General features: G+C 36.7%; 1 protein-coding gene across 7 annotated transcripts in view; it reads left to right on the top strand.

Moving 5' to 3' along the window:
• The window catches only part of ERBB4 (erb-b2 receptor tyrosine kinase 4), a 1263146-nt gene that overhangs the window by 877617 nt on the left and 370507 nt on the right, over positions 1-15022 (top strand). For all 7 annotated transcript variants that reach the window (XM_051849160.2, XM_051849161.2, XM_051849158.2 and 4 more), the window contains 2 exons: positions 11403-11521; positions 14258-14399. In XM_051849160.2, the coding sequence (XP_051705120.1) occupies positions 11403-11521; positions 14258-14399 (261 nt within the window). The remainder of the gene's footprint in view (positions 1-11402; positions 11522-14257; positions 14400-15022) is intronic.

Raw genomic sequence — 15022 nt, forward strand, 5'->3', positions numbered from 1 at the left:
AACCCTCTTGGGAGACCGTTTAGAAGCTCTTGGCTCCTGGCTTCAGCATGGCCCAGCTGTGGCTGTGGTAACCTTTTGGGGAGTAACCAGCAGATTGGAGATTCTTTCTCTCTCCCTCTCTCTGTAACTCTAACTTTCAAATAAATAAATAAATAAACCTTTAAAGAAAAATTTTAAATAATTCATATCAGCGTAAGTTGGAATTAAGGATAAAAAAAGTAAGCTAGGTTTTCTTCTGAGCTATGAAAATGGGTATGATTGGAATCATGCTCATTGGAGAAGCCCAAGGTATTTTTTAATAATTCCACATTGCTAGAGTTCAGTGTTTAAAAACAATAAATACCACTTTTGAGAGCCTTTTTCCATATGTTTGACCTTATGACATTGTCCAAAGCAAGAAACCAACTTATAATGAGATCTTACTCTGTATAACAATGCCTTTTGACTTAATTCGTTTGAGATCTAGACTAGAAATATTCTAATTTCTGACCACTCTCTTACTTCTGATTTTTGCTTCTGAATAAATGTTTTGACCTTGCTGGAAGAAGTTTTCATCAGGAAGAAGAGTGTCCTAGATCAGAAAGTCCAAAGTAGTGGCTGTAAAATCTACTCCGAGAGTAGATGTGGCACAGCGTGGTAAGCCGCTGCTAGAGTTGAGTGCATCACAGTTCAGACTGCCTGGTTCAAGTCCTGACTTGATTCCAGCTTCCTACCAATGTGACTCTGGAAGGCAGCACTTGAGTGCTTGCCACCCATGTGACAGAAATGGATGGAATTCTGGGCCTCTCGCTTCACCCTGACCCAGGCCTGACGGGTGTGGGCATTTGAGGAGTGAACCAGTGAATGGATGATTCCTCTCTCTCTCCCTTTCTCTCTCTCCTCTCTCTCTCTCTCTCTGTGATTTACTGCCTTTCAAATAAATAAAAATAAGTAAAGTTTAGAAAATGGATTTTCTGGCACTTTCCACAGACTTACTTAATCAGAACCTCGGAGGAGGGCCAGACATATTTATTTCATTTGTTCCTATTAGTTCTTCGAGTTTACATGGCCCTGGGCTCAGATCTGTGTCCAATTATTCCCTATTGGAAGAATTCATGCAGTGTATAGCTTAGTTTTAGTTTCATTAAGCCTGATGTTCTAGATATTTTAGCTTGCTATCATTAAGTAATACTTGTTCTTTGGTGGTCTGTGAGCTTTATATGTTTTATTTAATGTATATCCTGATGATGGTAGCTTTTTAAAAGCATGTTACATGACTCAAAGTGTTCATTTTTTAGTCACAATTTCACCACTCATAGGAACAAATATTGTATCCTAAAGCAGGAGAGTGCCTCCAGAGAACATTTCTTCAAGCCCTGTGTTTAATTAAAGGGATGCCTAAGAATCCAAAAGAGATTTTCCTTAAAATACTGACAAATAAACACTCAAGCAGCTCATTCACTCACTCATTACAGTGTTTTTATCACTCTCTCAGCCAATAAATTCCTCCTTACATCCAAGCCAATTCACTTCTGCTTTAACCAAAGCATTTTTCTTCTTGATCAAACCTCCAAGTATAGAACTGAAAACAGCCGAACATCAAAACCACCCTACTGAAGTACTGTTTAATAGACATGGTGTGTTTCATGAATACCATTTGTTAAGATTTGGTCAATAAAAACAGAAATAATATAGGCAGCATGCAGTTGAAGGTCATTTAATACTAATTGAAAGAAAATAAATAAGAGTTGAAATGTGCTTAGCAACAAGTGGGGTGTTTCTCCAGGATGACTAATCATGCTGACAACTGCTGGGTGAAGTACGTCAACAGTTTTATGATGCTGTCTTCTTTATGTCAACTTTTTGCTGTCAGAACCATCTAAGAAATATTTCTGAGCCCAATTTAGTTCATTTTCTTACCGTATCTCTCTATCTGCTTGCATATGGATTTCTGTTTAATTTTCTAACTAAGGATAGATACTTTTAAAGCACAAATAGAAAATTAAAGCTAACGATTAGTTTGATTTAAGTTTTGGACAAAGAATAGCCAGGCAGTCTTTCATTCAAAAGATGTAAGTGACTTAAGTGATTTTCCCATTTTAACTGGATAGAGCAATGGTTCTCAACTCTACACTTCTGGAATGACCTGAGGAACTTACTGTAGCTATCAAAGCCATCACATTGCCAGTGACTTTGATTTATTAAGGATTAGGTGATCTGCCCAGGCATTGTACTTTTTAAAAATACCATGTATCATGTATTCAGAATGTGATCTGTGACCATTTACTGGGAGCTTATGGAAAATGGACAATCTTGCATCCACTGAGTCAAAATGTTCATTTACACAAGTATTCCCACATTGAAGTTTGAAGGACCCTGCTAGATGATCTCATTGAAGCCAAGTTCAGAGCCACTGAGTAGAGGAAGTGAAGAGAATGAAAATCCGGGCAGGTATTTGTGCAGTGGTGAAGACACGGTTTACATCTGATATCAGGGCAGCTGATTTAGTCCTGGCTGTACTTCCAGTTCCAGCCTTCTGTTGACATTAACCCGGGGTGCAGCAAGTGATAGTTCCAGTACATAGGGCTCTATGTTACCCACATGGAAGACCTAAATTGAATTTCTGATTCCTGGGTTTCGCCTGGTCGTGGCATGCACAGCTTTTGCAGGCATATTGTGAGTGAACCAGTAGATGGAAGATCTCTGTCTCTCTTTCAAATAAAATGAAAATAAATGAGTAAAAATGTACAGGAAACAAAGAAAATCCAAAGACATTTATGGAGACCAGCTCTGTGTTTGAGGCTGGTATCCTAAATGGGGGTGTCAGTTCAAAACCTAGATCCTCTACTTCCAATCCAGCTCCTTGCTAATGTGCCCAAGTGCGTGGGCCTCTGACATCCATGTGCTGTGCCACTCATGTGGGAGACCTGGGAATTCCTAGTTCCTGGCTTCAGCCTGGCCTGCCCTACCTGTTATGGCATTTTGGGAAGTGAACCAAATAGCTTATTTTTCCCTCTGTCGCTGTGACTTTCAAATAAATAAACTAATCCTTTTAAAAGGGCACTTAGGGAGAGGGAATGCTGGAGATAAGTAGGAGGAAGAACAGGATACAGGAAGAGAAGTGGCACAGAGTAAAATGAGCAGAAAAGAAGTTTAAAAAGACTTAACTGAAAAATTGGTTTTACTTATTTTTTAATGGGCAGAGATATTTTTACTGTGACATTCTTTTGCTACTCTTAGGAGCCAAAGTATGTGTGTGTGTGTGTGTGTGTGTATGATTATTTATTTGAAAGGCAAGTTACAGAGAGGCAGAGGCAGAGAGAAAGGTCTTCCATCCACTGGTTCACTCCCTAGATGGCCTCAACAGCCGGATCTACATCAGTCCAAAGTCAGGAGCCAGGAACTTCATCCGGGTCTCCCGCATGGATTCAGGGGTCCAAGGACTTGGGCCATCTTCTACTGCTTTCCCAGGCCATAGCAGAGATCTGTATCAGAAGTGGAGCAGCCAGGATATGAACCAGCGCCCATATGGAATGCTGGCACTGAAGGTGGCGGCTTTACCTGCTGCACCATAGCACCGGCCCCCAAAGTCAATATATTTTAAATATTTAAAAACCAAATTTTAAATAGACACATAAAAATTGTACATATTTATTGGGAGTACGATATGATGTTTTAATACGTGTATACATTGTGTGATGTCCAGTTAGTGTAAACATATCTATTACCTCAAACACTTAACATTTCTTTATTGTGAAAACATTCCAACCTTGTTCCAGCCTTTTGTAAAAGAAAAAAATCTATAGTACATGGTCTGTAGTCACCCTACTGTGCAGTAGAACACAAGAATTTTTTTACCTCTAAGTATGACTTAAGGTTTGACTCATTAATCCACCTTTCCCTTTCTTCTCCATCCTGCTTAACTCCCCAGTGTCTGGCAGCCAAGGGATTTTTCAGTCCTTTGAGTTGCCTTCTTTTAGGCTCCACATATGAATGAGCCTATGTGGGGCTTGTCTTTCTCTGTTTGGCTTAGTTCACTTAACATAATGACCTCCAGTTCCATCCATCCAACAAAACCCATGTTGAATTAGTAAATTGCCATACTTCTTCAAGTAAGATGATCTTGTTCTTAAGACATAACTTTAGGGGCCAGCTGTGTAACATAGCGGGTTAATCTGCCATCTGTAGCTCCAGCATCCCATATGGGTGTCAGTGAGAGTCCTAGCTGCTCCACTTCTGATCCAGTTCCCTGCCTGGGAAAGCACTGGAATGTGACCTAAGTGCTTGGGCCCCTGCACCACGTGGGAGACCCAGATGCAGCCCTTTAGGAAGTGAACCGGTAGATGGAAGATTCTCTCTGTTTCTCCCTTTCCCTCTTTAATTCTGACTTTCAAGTAACTAAATAAATCTATATCAAAAGGTGCTTTAATCACAATATTAGTTACTGTGTTTAAAGAAGTAATGAAGTCAATTGTTTCTGATAAGATAAAACTGTATACAAATAATATAATTTTGTAAGTGAGAGATATTCTCCTTACCATGGTTTGATTCTTGGTGATTCACCCATCAGATTCTCAGGGATATTTTGAATGAATTCCCATCCAAATTATTGACTCTAATATAGTAAGTAGTTTAAATTCCAGGTTGTGCTTTTATATTAAAAAGAAATCCTATTTAGTGGTGAACCACCAATGAATAAGCTAGTTAAATTTTGACCCAATTTTTTAATACACCCAGTGAAGCAATTTAGAAAGGATACTAAAACATGGAAGTATTTTAATGAAATATTCAAGCAAGGATGGAAATTAATAAAACCAAAGCAATTATTAGTTAATGTGCCTTTGGAGGCTGAATTCTCTCATTGATTTCAGAAACTAAGTTTTTTTGTTTTTTGCTTTGTTTCTGCATCATAATAAAAAGTGAGTGCATTTTGATGGGTTTATTTGTACTAAGTAAGTAATGCTTATTAATCAACCATTGCTGTTAAATAGATTTACTTTGTGGGCTCTTCCACTTATCTTGCAAGAATCCTTGATGTGTGCAAAGGGAATATTTTCTTTGTAAAAGTAATTCTTACAAAACAATGTACAGAAATGTTTCATAAACCGCTTATATCACTCTTTAGAGATTAATTTGTTTTGTTGTTCTTAATTTCTGTCAAACACTTCCAAATACATTAATGCTTACAGAATTTTCATTTGAAATTTTTATATGTGAAAATCTTGATCATGAAAAGTATTTTTTAAAAGATTTTATTTATTTACTTGAAAGGTAGAATTACAGACAGAGAGAGGGAGAGACAGAGAGAGATCTTCCATCTGCTGGTTCACTCCCCAAAAGGCCGAAATGGCCAGAGCTGAACCTATCCGAAGCTGGAAGCCAGGAGCCTCTTCTGGGTTTCCCATGTGTTTGTAGGAGCCCAAGCACCTTGGCCATCCTTCTCTGGTTTCCTCAGAGAAGCAGCCAGGACAGGATTGGAGCCCATGTAGGATGCCTGCACCTCGGGCAGGAGCTCAGCCTACTATGCCACAGTACTGGCCCCAAAAGTGCTATTTTCAAAGATGTATTTGACTGCCTTTTTAAAAAAAATCAATTATAAAGTATGTAGTAAAATTCTGTAGTTCCTTTTTAACATCTTAAATAAAACTTTTATTTATGCACTTGCATAATGATTTAGAGAGATGTTTCTTTGCATTTTTCTGTACAGAATATCATGTCCAACTGAAAGATGTTTTTAATATTCAAACAGTAAGCATGATTTTATGAATATCATCATTGTGCAAGGTGGAAAGGATCCAGGTAAAAATAGGGAGTCATGAGGTGACCAACAGTATTATTTAAGGAGCTCTTAAACATAATCATAGATACTACTAATACTAATTGTCGCTCCCCCATTTGCGGAGGAACGACACCGGACCCTGCGCTGTTCTTTTTGCCCGGCTCTTCCCGGGTTAGCTGCCGTTCCCTCACTCGTGGAGGAACCACGCCGTCACGGGTTAGCTGCCAGCCGCCCCCCCCCCCCCCCCCCCCCGCCTCTGCGGAGCGGAGCGGCACACCGCCGGCTGGCTCTCTCCGGGGCTGCTCAGATGTTCCTCAGGTGTTCCTGGTGCATGTTGATTCTCTCCTCCTTTATAGTCCTCTTCCACCAATCCATGCTCTGCTGTCCACACGCCGACGCTGCTCTCCTCCAATCAGGAGCAGGATCAGCTCCTGCAGCTTATCAGTCAAACTGATGAGGCAGCTGCATAGAGGTTGTTTGCTCCCTCTCAGCACCATATTGTGGGAGAGCAGATGCATAGAATAAGTCTTAATTCCAGTAACTTAGTCTAGTCTCAGTTGCTCCCCACAAATAATAATTTAAAGTTGTTTGATCTGAGATTAAAGGGTTCAGAAAAAGTTTAAAATATTTGACCATCCTATGGAAGAAATTACTACCTTTAAAAATATTAAAGTTGATTCAAAACACATGAATAATTTAAAATACATGTTTTTAGAATTTTACAATATAATTGTTATTAAGTTTGTAAGCTTGTGTTTGATTATAACATTGTTTTTATATTTAAATAGTATATTCAACCATAGAAATTATTTTAATGTGAGCATTTAAGAAATAATTTGGAAATAAATTGGGGGTAAATTATCTTAATCTTTTCTTCATTGTTCTCCACATTTGATAGAAAAGACCAAATTAAAGGAAATCTGAATAGTTACCTTAAATCACCACAGAAAATAGAATTTAGATCTGTGTGTCTAGCATTAAAATATGATGTGACTTTAGGATATGATTGTTGACTCAACTCCATACTGTTAATTTCCAGCTTAGCAATGCCTGTCACCTAGAAGCAAATTAACAGACTGTCCTATGATAACACTTATTTCAAACCCAGTAATTTGTTTATTTAACATATTTCTGCTACTTTAATTAGTGACTCATGGTGTGTCAAAAGAGCTTTACTGAATCTGGAAGTGAATAACTATATTTAAATCTATTCTTCATAAAATCATTTATTAAAATATTTCCTTTATGTAGGATGAATTGCAAATTGTACATATAAATAAATATGCAAGATGGTTAAAAAGAAGGGGCATCAATGTAAACACAATATATGATGATGAAAATATAATGGGTAGATGTAATTTGTTTAGGTACTGTTATATAGAAGTGTATATAGTATATGTAATAGAAATATAGAAAAAATTATATGAATGCTAGCTACTGTTCTAGAAATTGGAATAACCAAAAATAAAATAAACATGATAAACAAATTGCAGATTATATTAGACAGTGATCAGTGTTATCCCAAAAAAATTAGAGAAAGGGAGGCAGAAGAAAGAAGAGGAAGGTCCATCAGGAGTCAGTTGTCTGGGAAAGACTCAGTGCTAAACAGGAAGGCATCACTGAAAAGGTGAATTGTTCAAAGACAAAGAAAGTAAATGAGGAGGCCAAACTGGCTGATCATGCAGAATTTATACTATAATAATTATAATACAAATTGTTTGTCATCATTTCATATAGCACAACTTGCAAATACAAAATCAAGATCTTTTTTTTTTTCAACAAAATAAACTTATGATAAAAAATGTCATAAGATTTTGGTGCTTCTATGTATTGTAGTATTTAGGGAGTAATATGATCATATCCAATAGAAGAAAATATTAAATTTCAAATGTGAATTACTTGATGAATATCATCAACATATTCATTGGAAAGGAATCCAAGCAAAAATATGGAGTTATTAAATAATCAATAGTAGTATTTTTTTTGACAGGCAGAGTGGACAGTGAGAGAGAGAGACAGAGAGAAAGGTCTTCCTTTTTGCCGTTGGTTCACCCTCCAATGGCTGCTGCGGCTGGCGTGCAGCATCCGGCACACCGCGCTGATCCAAAGCCAGGAGGCAGGTGCTTCTCCTGGTCTCCCATGCAGGTGCAGGGCCCAAGCACTTGGGCCATCCTCCACTGCACTCCCTGGCCACAGCAGAGAGCTGGCCTGGAAGAGGGGCAACCGGGACAGAATCCCGTGTGCTGGTGCCGCAGGCGGAGGATTAGCCTATTGAGACGCGGCACTGGCCAACAGTAGTATTTAAGGAGCTTTTAAATCTAAGAAGTCTAATAATGTATGCTAACAATACTTCTAAAATATTTTAATGTTGATGTGCTCTATTTCTTGGTATTTTAAATTTGTGTTTCACAGTTGCTATCCCTCTGATAATGAACTGAGGTCTCAGCAGATACTCTCATTGGGTTGGCAATATTTGACTGACTTACTTACTTAAATAAGATTCTTATGTATTGTGTACTGAGTGCCAAACACTTTACTTGTCACTGAGGATAAAAATTCTATAGGAAAGTAAACTTCGACAAACTCAGGGGTTAGTGGGGCAGGCAAACATGGAAAAGTAAATACAATGTAATATAGTAAGTACAATAATAATACCTAATTGTTGCTGGGCAGGAGTAATGGGGACCATGTTAATCCCTTTATACCTATATCTCTGTCTTCATTCTAATTACATCAGTACTAATTCTAACACCATCTTTAAAATACTAAAATAAAATGCAGAGCGGTCATATAATTTGCCCATATCACATGGATGAATTTGGGATTTGAGCCCAGACCTTCGGGTTCCATAGACCGCTATGTGAAGCTTGTCTTCTTGCTTATTCAGAAGCAGGAGTGATAGAATCACAGCTTGGGGAAGTGTCCAGGAAGATTTAGAGTGAGCGTTTGCTGTGTGGAGATAGGCAAGGCTTTCACCATGGAGAAATGCCTTCTGCGAAGGTAATGAGGCTCCCAGAAGCATGCACTGCAAGGAAACAGGAATTGCCAAATAGTGTTTCTGTCTGCAGATTGTGGACACCTGGTAAGAAACACCAGCAAAGGTAGGCATGGGGTCAGCTTTTGAGAGGACTTCTGTCCACTGCCAAGGGTTTAATTCTTGAGTAGCAGATGACCAGTAAGTTGTTAATGTTTTGACTCAACACTGATTTTATAGACATTGATTTATGTTTTCAACGCATCACTTTTAGAGAACAAGGGGGATTCTTTGGAAGGAAAAGATGAGATCTGAGTAACCTGATACAACTGTGTAGTAACTTAGAGACAAGTTTCTGAACAAGGTTGGAACAGAGAGTGGGGGAATCATGAGCAATATTTAAGAAACAGAAATGTGGAATTGTTAAGAATTAAAAGTGGGAATAGGAGAGAAAGGAGGAAGAAGAGTAGGATCATGGGCAGGAGGGAAGGTAAGGTGGGAAGAATCACTGAGTTCCTACATCTGTATGTATGAAATGCATGACATTTTTATACCTTAAATAAAATTAAAAAAAAGAAATTCCATTAGGTTGTAAAATTATGGAATTATACATGGGAAGTGAGATACACAGCAGACCCATAGAATGGCAAATGTCCTAACAGCACTCTGGCCTCATAATCAGCCCTTAAGGCATGCGGATCCGGCTGAAATGCCCATGAGAGTATTTCAGGCATGGAAAGCCAAGACACTCGGGGGGGGGGGGGGAACCTAAATGAAAGATCTCCACGAGTGAAATCCCAGTGGAAAGAATGGGTCATCAAAGAAGGAGGTAGCTTTCTCTGAAGGGAGGAGAGAACTTCCACTTTGACCATGGCCTTGTCTAAATATGATCAGAGTCAGTGAACCCAGGGGGCTTCCATAGCCTTGGCAGCTCATGACAAAAGCCTAGGGTGATTACTGATGTCATAAGCAAGAGTGTCAATTTGTTAAGTCAACAACAGGAGTCACTGTGCACTTACTTCTCATGTAGGATCTCTGTCCTTAGTGTGCTGTACATTGAGATTTAATGCTATAACTAGTACTCAAACAGTATTTTTCACTTTATGTTTCTGTGTGGGAGCAAACTGTTGAAATCTTTACTTAATGTATGCTAAACTGATCTTCTGTATATAAAGAGAATCGAAAATGAATCTTGATGTGAATGGAAGGGGTGAGGGAGTGGGAAAGGGGAGGGTTGCGGGTGGGAGGGACGTTATGGGGGGGAAGTCATTGTAATCAATATTCTGTACTTTGGAAATTTATATTCATTAAATAAAAGTTAAAAAAATTATGGAATTATAAATATTATTTGTTTTCCTTAACAAAAATTGATGTTAATTTTAGTAATTATCATGCATGTGCTGTGATCTAGGAAATCTAATATATTAGTAAATTCCTTAAAAATAAAATAAGTTATACATTTTTTAAAAAGAAACAGAAATGCTAATACTTGATAACTTTCTTAGGTATGAGAAGTCCTAGTGAAGGGAAAGAAATATGGAAAATGCATCCCAAATTTCTGGCTGAGCACTAGATGTATGATGCTCTTGAATTGAGACAGGGAACAAAGAGAATGCTCTCAGTGGTGGTGGTGGTGGGAAAGTGAGCTACATTTCACTATGTAGAGCTTGGGATGTCTAAATGGGCATTTCCACAAAGGACTGAAAATACATACTGCAGCTCCATAGAGAATTCAGTTCTGGAACCTGAGAGTCGTTTACCTCTAGGTGATATGCACAGGACATTATGAATATTTCATGGAGAAATGAGCCTGTAGCCCTAAAAAAAAAGACAGAATCTGAAAATATTAACGTCCAACAGGTAGGATCTTGAAGTGGTAGTCAAAAATGTAAAAGAAACAATGCTAAAATGGAAATACAAAACCATGAAATGAAATGCTGCACTGTCATATAAAACTTGTACTTTGAAATTCTGTAAAGAATTCTCTTTGGGATAAGTGAAATATACAGTCATGACTGTTATGGCTGCAATTTTGATGCACATCCCATAATATTATTTTGCTAAAGAATGCTCTGATATGATGCTGTCAACTTAAAGGATCTTAGAAGAGACCAATGAAACTTTTTGTTATACTTGCTGTAAATTTCATTTCCTTTTTACTTCCTTCTCCCCTCCCTTTCTCTCCTTTCTTCTCCATCTCCCTTCTCCCTCTCTCAACCATTCTTCTTGCTACTTCCCTTCCCTACATAAAATGCCCTGACTACTGAATTCTTAAATGTATTTCTGAGAACATCTTCTACATTAGGACCTTACTATGCTCATTGTATGAATTGACTCTATTGCTTACTTTTTCCCAAGCTGACAAATATGTTATTCACTTATCTCAAATTTGACTCTTGTTGAGTGAGTTTGGAAAAGCGTTAAAATTATTTACTGAAACAAAAAGACATTAGAAACAAAATATGCAAATTAATTTTTAGGATTTTCATTTTTGTTTTTTTTTTTAGCAAGTTGCAAACTTGATTCACTAAATGCTTACTGAATTGATTCAGTGATGGATTGAGTAAACAGCTTTCCCAGAACTTAGCTTTTCTCAACTACTGCAAATAACTGTAGGAATTTCTCATGCTTGACTGACTTTGATGGAGATCCGATCTTTGTCTTCTGCAGTGACAAGGACAGTGTGTGCGGAACAATGTGATGGCAGGTGCTACGGGCCCTACGTCAGTGACTGCTGTCATCGAGAATGTGCAGGGGGCTGCTCAGGACCTAAGGACACCGATTGCTTTGTAAGTCTCAGTATTCCCTTGCTCTCTCTTCCTTTGCTTTTTAGCTCAGACAGCAAGATCAGGTTTAGCCATTTTAGGTTAAGAAATGCACTGCACCCTACAAGAAAGCATTCCCTCACTGAGTTGGCTACTGATGAACGCATTGTTCTGTTCTACTAAATGAACTGTGTCTTTCTGATATAGTTTATATCACAGAAGAAATTTATTCTAGAGCACAAGAGAACATATCTATCCCAAAATAGTTATTACCTGTTTATGTTGTTACAATATTGAGTCCTGTGGGTGAAGTCATTTGCATTTTGTTTGCCAATATGAATTTCAAGGCTGTAACACAAATTTGTGATTTTTTTCCAGTTTATACTGTTTGCAAACTAATATTCAAAAGTTTTAAGATTTTTATTGCATATTTAAAGCAATTTACATGTTGATCTATGTGATTTTTGTTTTAGAAGAGGAAACTTTTGTTAAAATGGACATTAAGTTTGTTGCGGACTGCTTTAATTACATTTTAAGGTCATATCTTTGATTTAAGGTCATGTTCTTTGGAAAGTATATAAGTGATTCTCTGAGGTATCATTAGCTCAATTCCATACTCACCAAATCCTTGCTTCATTTTAAGCTAAAAATCACAAAAAAGTTTTATTGTTAAAAATATTTTCTTTCTTCTGCTTCTCACATCTCCAGCAAATAATCATAGTATAGTAAAGTTGAGCATTGTTTTTCAAATTGACAATTAATTTCATAATTAAGTTATATAAATTTAAGCTCTTAGGAGTTATACTTTCTGAATTTTGAAAAATTTCACAAGAAACTCACTGTGGATACCATTTTCTATAGTGAAACAAAAATATATGCTGCATAAGTTGATAAGGAGGCAGAGAAAATGAAGTCAAAATGCTAAAAGTTTTAAAATTATTCTCAATTGGTCTTGAACTGAGAACTTTTGTCTATAACCAGGATGGGCAGGATAGGAGGAAATTTGATTTTGACAGCAGTGAACACTGCAGGTGATACATTAGCAAGTCAAAACAAAAGCAGTGATAAACAACAATATCAAAAACTCTCACTTTAAAGTTTTGCAGTGAATTCTTTTCATGGTTCCATTATCATGACAAACAGAGTGCCAAGTGAGGCACAGAGTTCTATTTCATTACTTTTGTGGAATGGTCCAGTGATTCTTTTGGCATCTGGTACAGAATATTCAAGAATTCTAGACAGAGACCTGGATGTATGTTCCCTTGTTTTGTTTGCTGTCTGAAAGGTGAAGTGTTTGTCCTCCGGCTTACATTCCTTCATTTCCAAGCAATCTGTGTACAATGTTACATAAAGTATGTCAGTAAAGCAATTAGAAGGATACATGAAGTTTTATGACCATAAATTAAAACTTACTGAGGTTCCTAGATTGGTTTTTAATAGATTCTTTCTAGAAAGTGTCATCTTAGTGAGAAATGTATCATCAGTGAATCTCATTCTGATTATGCATCCAGTAGACCATCATCAGCGAATTGTCATGTTTGTGATAAAGTGCTTGCTAAACAACAATTGATGAAGCAAATGTTTTGAGGAAGCAGAATAAATTAATGCTTATTAATAACTGACAGTATGACAATTTGTGATGAAATATAAAACTTAGTTTGAATTCACATTAGCTTGCCTTCCTAAATTATTCCTATGGAGGCTTAATTTCTTAATTAACAGAATTAGCTCAACACTTTTGATAATAATACTTTTATGTATTAATACATATGTCCTCTTTTTCTATCAAATACCCAACTCTCCAGCGGTAGAATGGATTAGAGTTCTTCTCAAATGAATTTGAAAATATTACTAAAATGTGTTCTCAATATAAATATGTCAGCAGAAATAAAACTGTCTTATTTGAATGTCATGAATTTTGCAAAAGGGTGTGGCCTTATGAAAGATGTGAAACAAACCACAATATATTATTTAATTACAGGTTAACTATAACTAGTTTCTTTATTACATTTTGGTATTACATGTACTTTGTTTGTAATCAGTTGGTCAGTTGTCAGATTGTTTTCTTTAAGTCCAATTTAAGCGGCCACCACAATGTTTTCTCACATACAACAGTGATGATGATTATGTTTAATATGTCACCTAACGCACTGAATTCTCCAAACACTAACTCAGAAGAAAGCCAAGCATGTAGAATTAGAGATTTAGTTGTCAGTGCCAGACTGTAAGACTAAGCACAAGTCCTTTGAATAAATGTGAGTGTAAGGGTGGGAATATGATTATGCTCTTCAAACTGAATATATGAAATACGTGAAATTTACTCACTTTTTATAAATATTTTTAAAAAGGAAAGTCAAAAATAGAGTATTATTGTGTTAAAAGTTAGAGAAACGTACGCTTAATTGATATTGAGTATAATAATTCAAAGAATAAAGAATCTATCAGATTAAAAATCATTTTTATTATTAATTATCTTAAAGCATTTAAGCCAATGTTTAGTTTCTAAATTAGTGAGTAAATATTAAGTAGTTTAAATATCAGTAACTAAAAGTGATAGATATTTACTGATATTAGACAAAAAACATTTTATGAAATTTTGTACAATGAAGTGGCCATAAAACTATTACATTTTACTATTTTTCTGAAATTGATATATACTAAGAATGCAACCTTTTCATGAAACTGTTACAGTGCTATTGCTTCATTAGCAAGTATTATGAAATTTATTTGTAAATGAAAGCAACATTTGCTGTGTTGCAGGCCTGCATGAATTTCAATGACAGTGGAGCATGTGTTACTCAGTGTCCCCAAACCTTTGTCTACAATCCAACCACTTTTCAGTTGGAGCACAACTTCAATGCGAAGTACACCTATGGCGCGTTCTGTGTCAAGAAATGCCCACGTAAGTCACACAATAAAAATAGCCAAGTCAGTTAGGTCATCTTTGAAAAATGATGGCATTTCATTCAAGTTAGTTTCACTTGGAAACTTCTACTAATGTTATGAATTTCTTTGGATATGATTTCTGAACTTGTATTTGACAAATAAGGCAATCAATACAAATAAATTTAAACGATCTAAAGTTTAACAGCTAGAGTGAAATGTTGTTCACTCCTAAACCCTAATTAATTTTACTATACCTCATTTTTTTAACTTATCTTAATATTTATCAGAAAAATAATTGCTTAAGTGGCAAGAAAATATGTAATGGATGGAGCCAACTTCTAGTAAGAATCAGTTTCTACCTAAAACTATTTCTCAGTATGCTTTTATACTAGAGTATACAGCAGTATAATTTTAATACCAAATTTAATCTTTTTTTAAGATTTATTTCTTTATTTGAAAGTCAGAGTTACACAGAGAGAGGTGAGGCAGAGAGAGAGAGAGAGAGAGAGATCTTCCATCCACTGGTTCACTCCCCAAGTGACCACAATGACTGGAGCTGCCCCGATCCTAAGCCAGGAGCCAGGAGCTTCTTCTGGGTCTCCCACATGGGTGTAGGGGCCCAAGTACTTGGTTCATCTT

Source organism: Oryctolagus cuniculus, chromosome 3, assembly GCF_964237555.1.
Source record: "Oryctolagus cuniculus chromosome 3, mOryCun1.1, whole genome shotgun sequence".
Classification (NCBI taxonomy): domain Eukaryota; kingdom Metazoa; phylum Chordata; class Mammalia; order Lagomorpha; family Leporidae; genus Oryctolagus; species Oryctolagus cuniculus.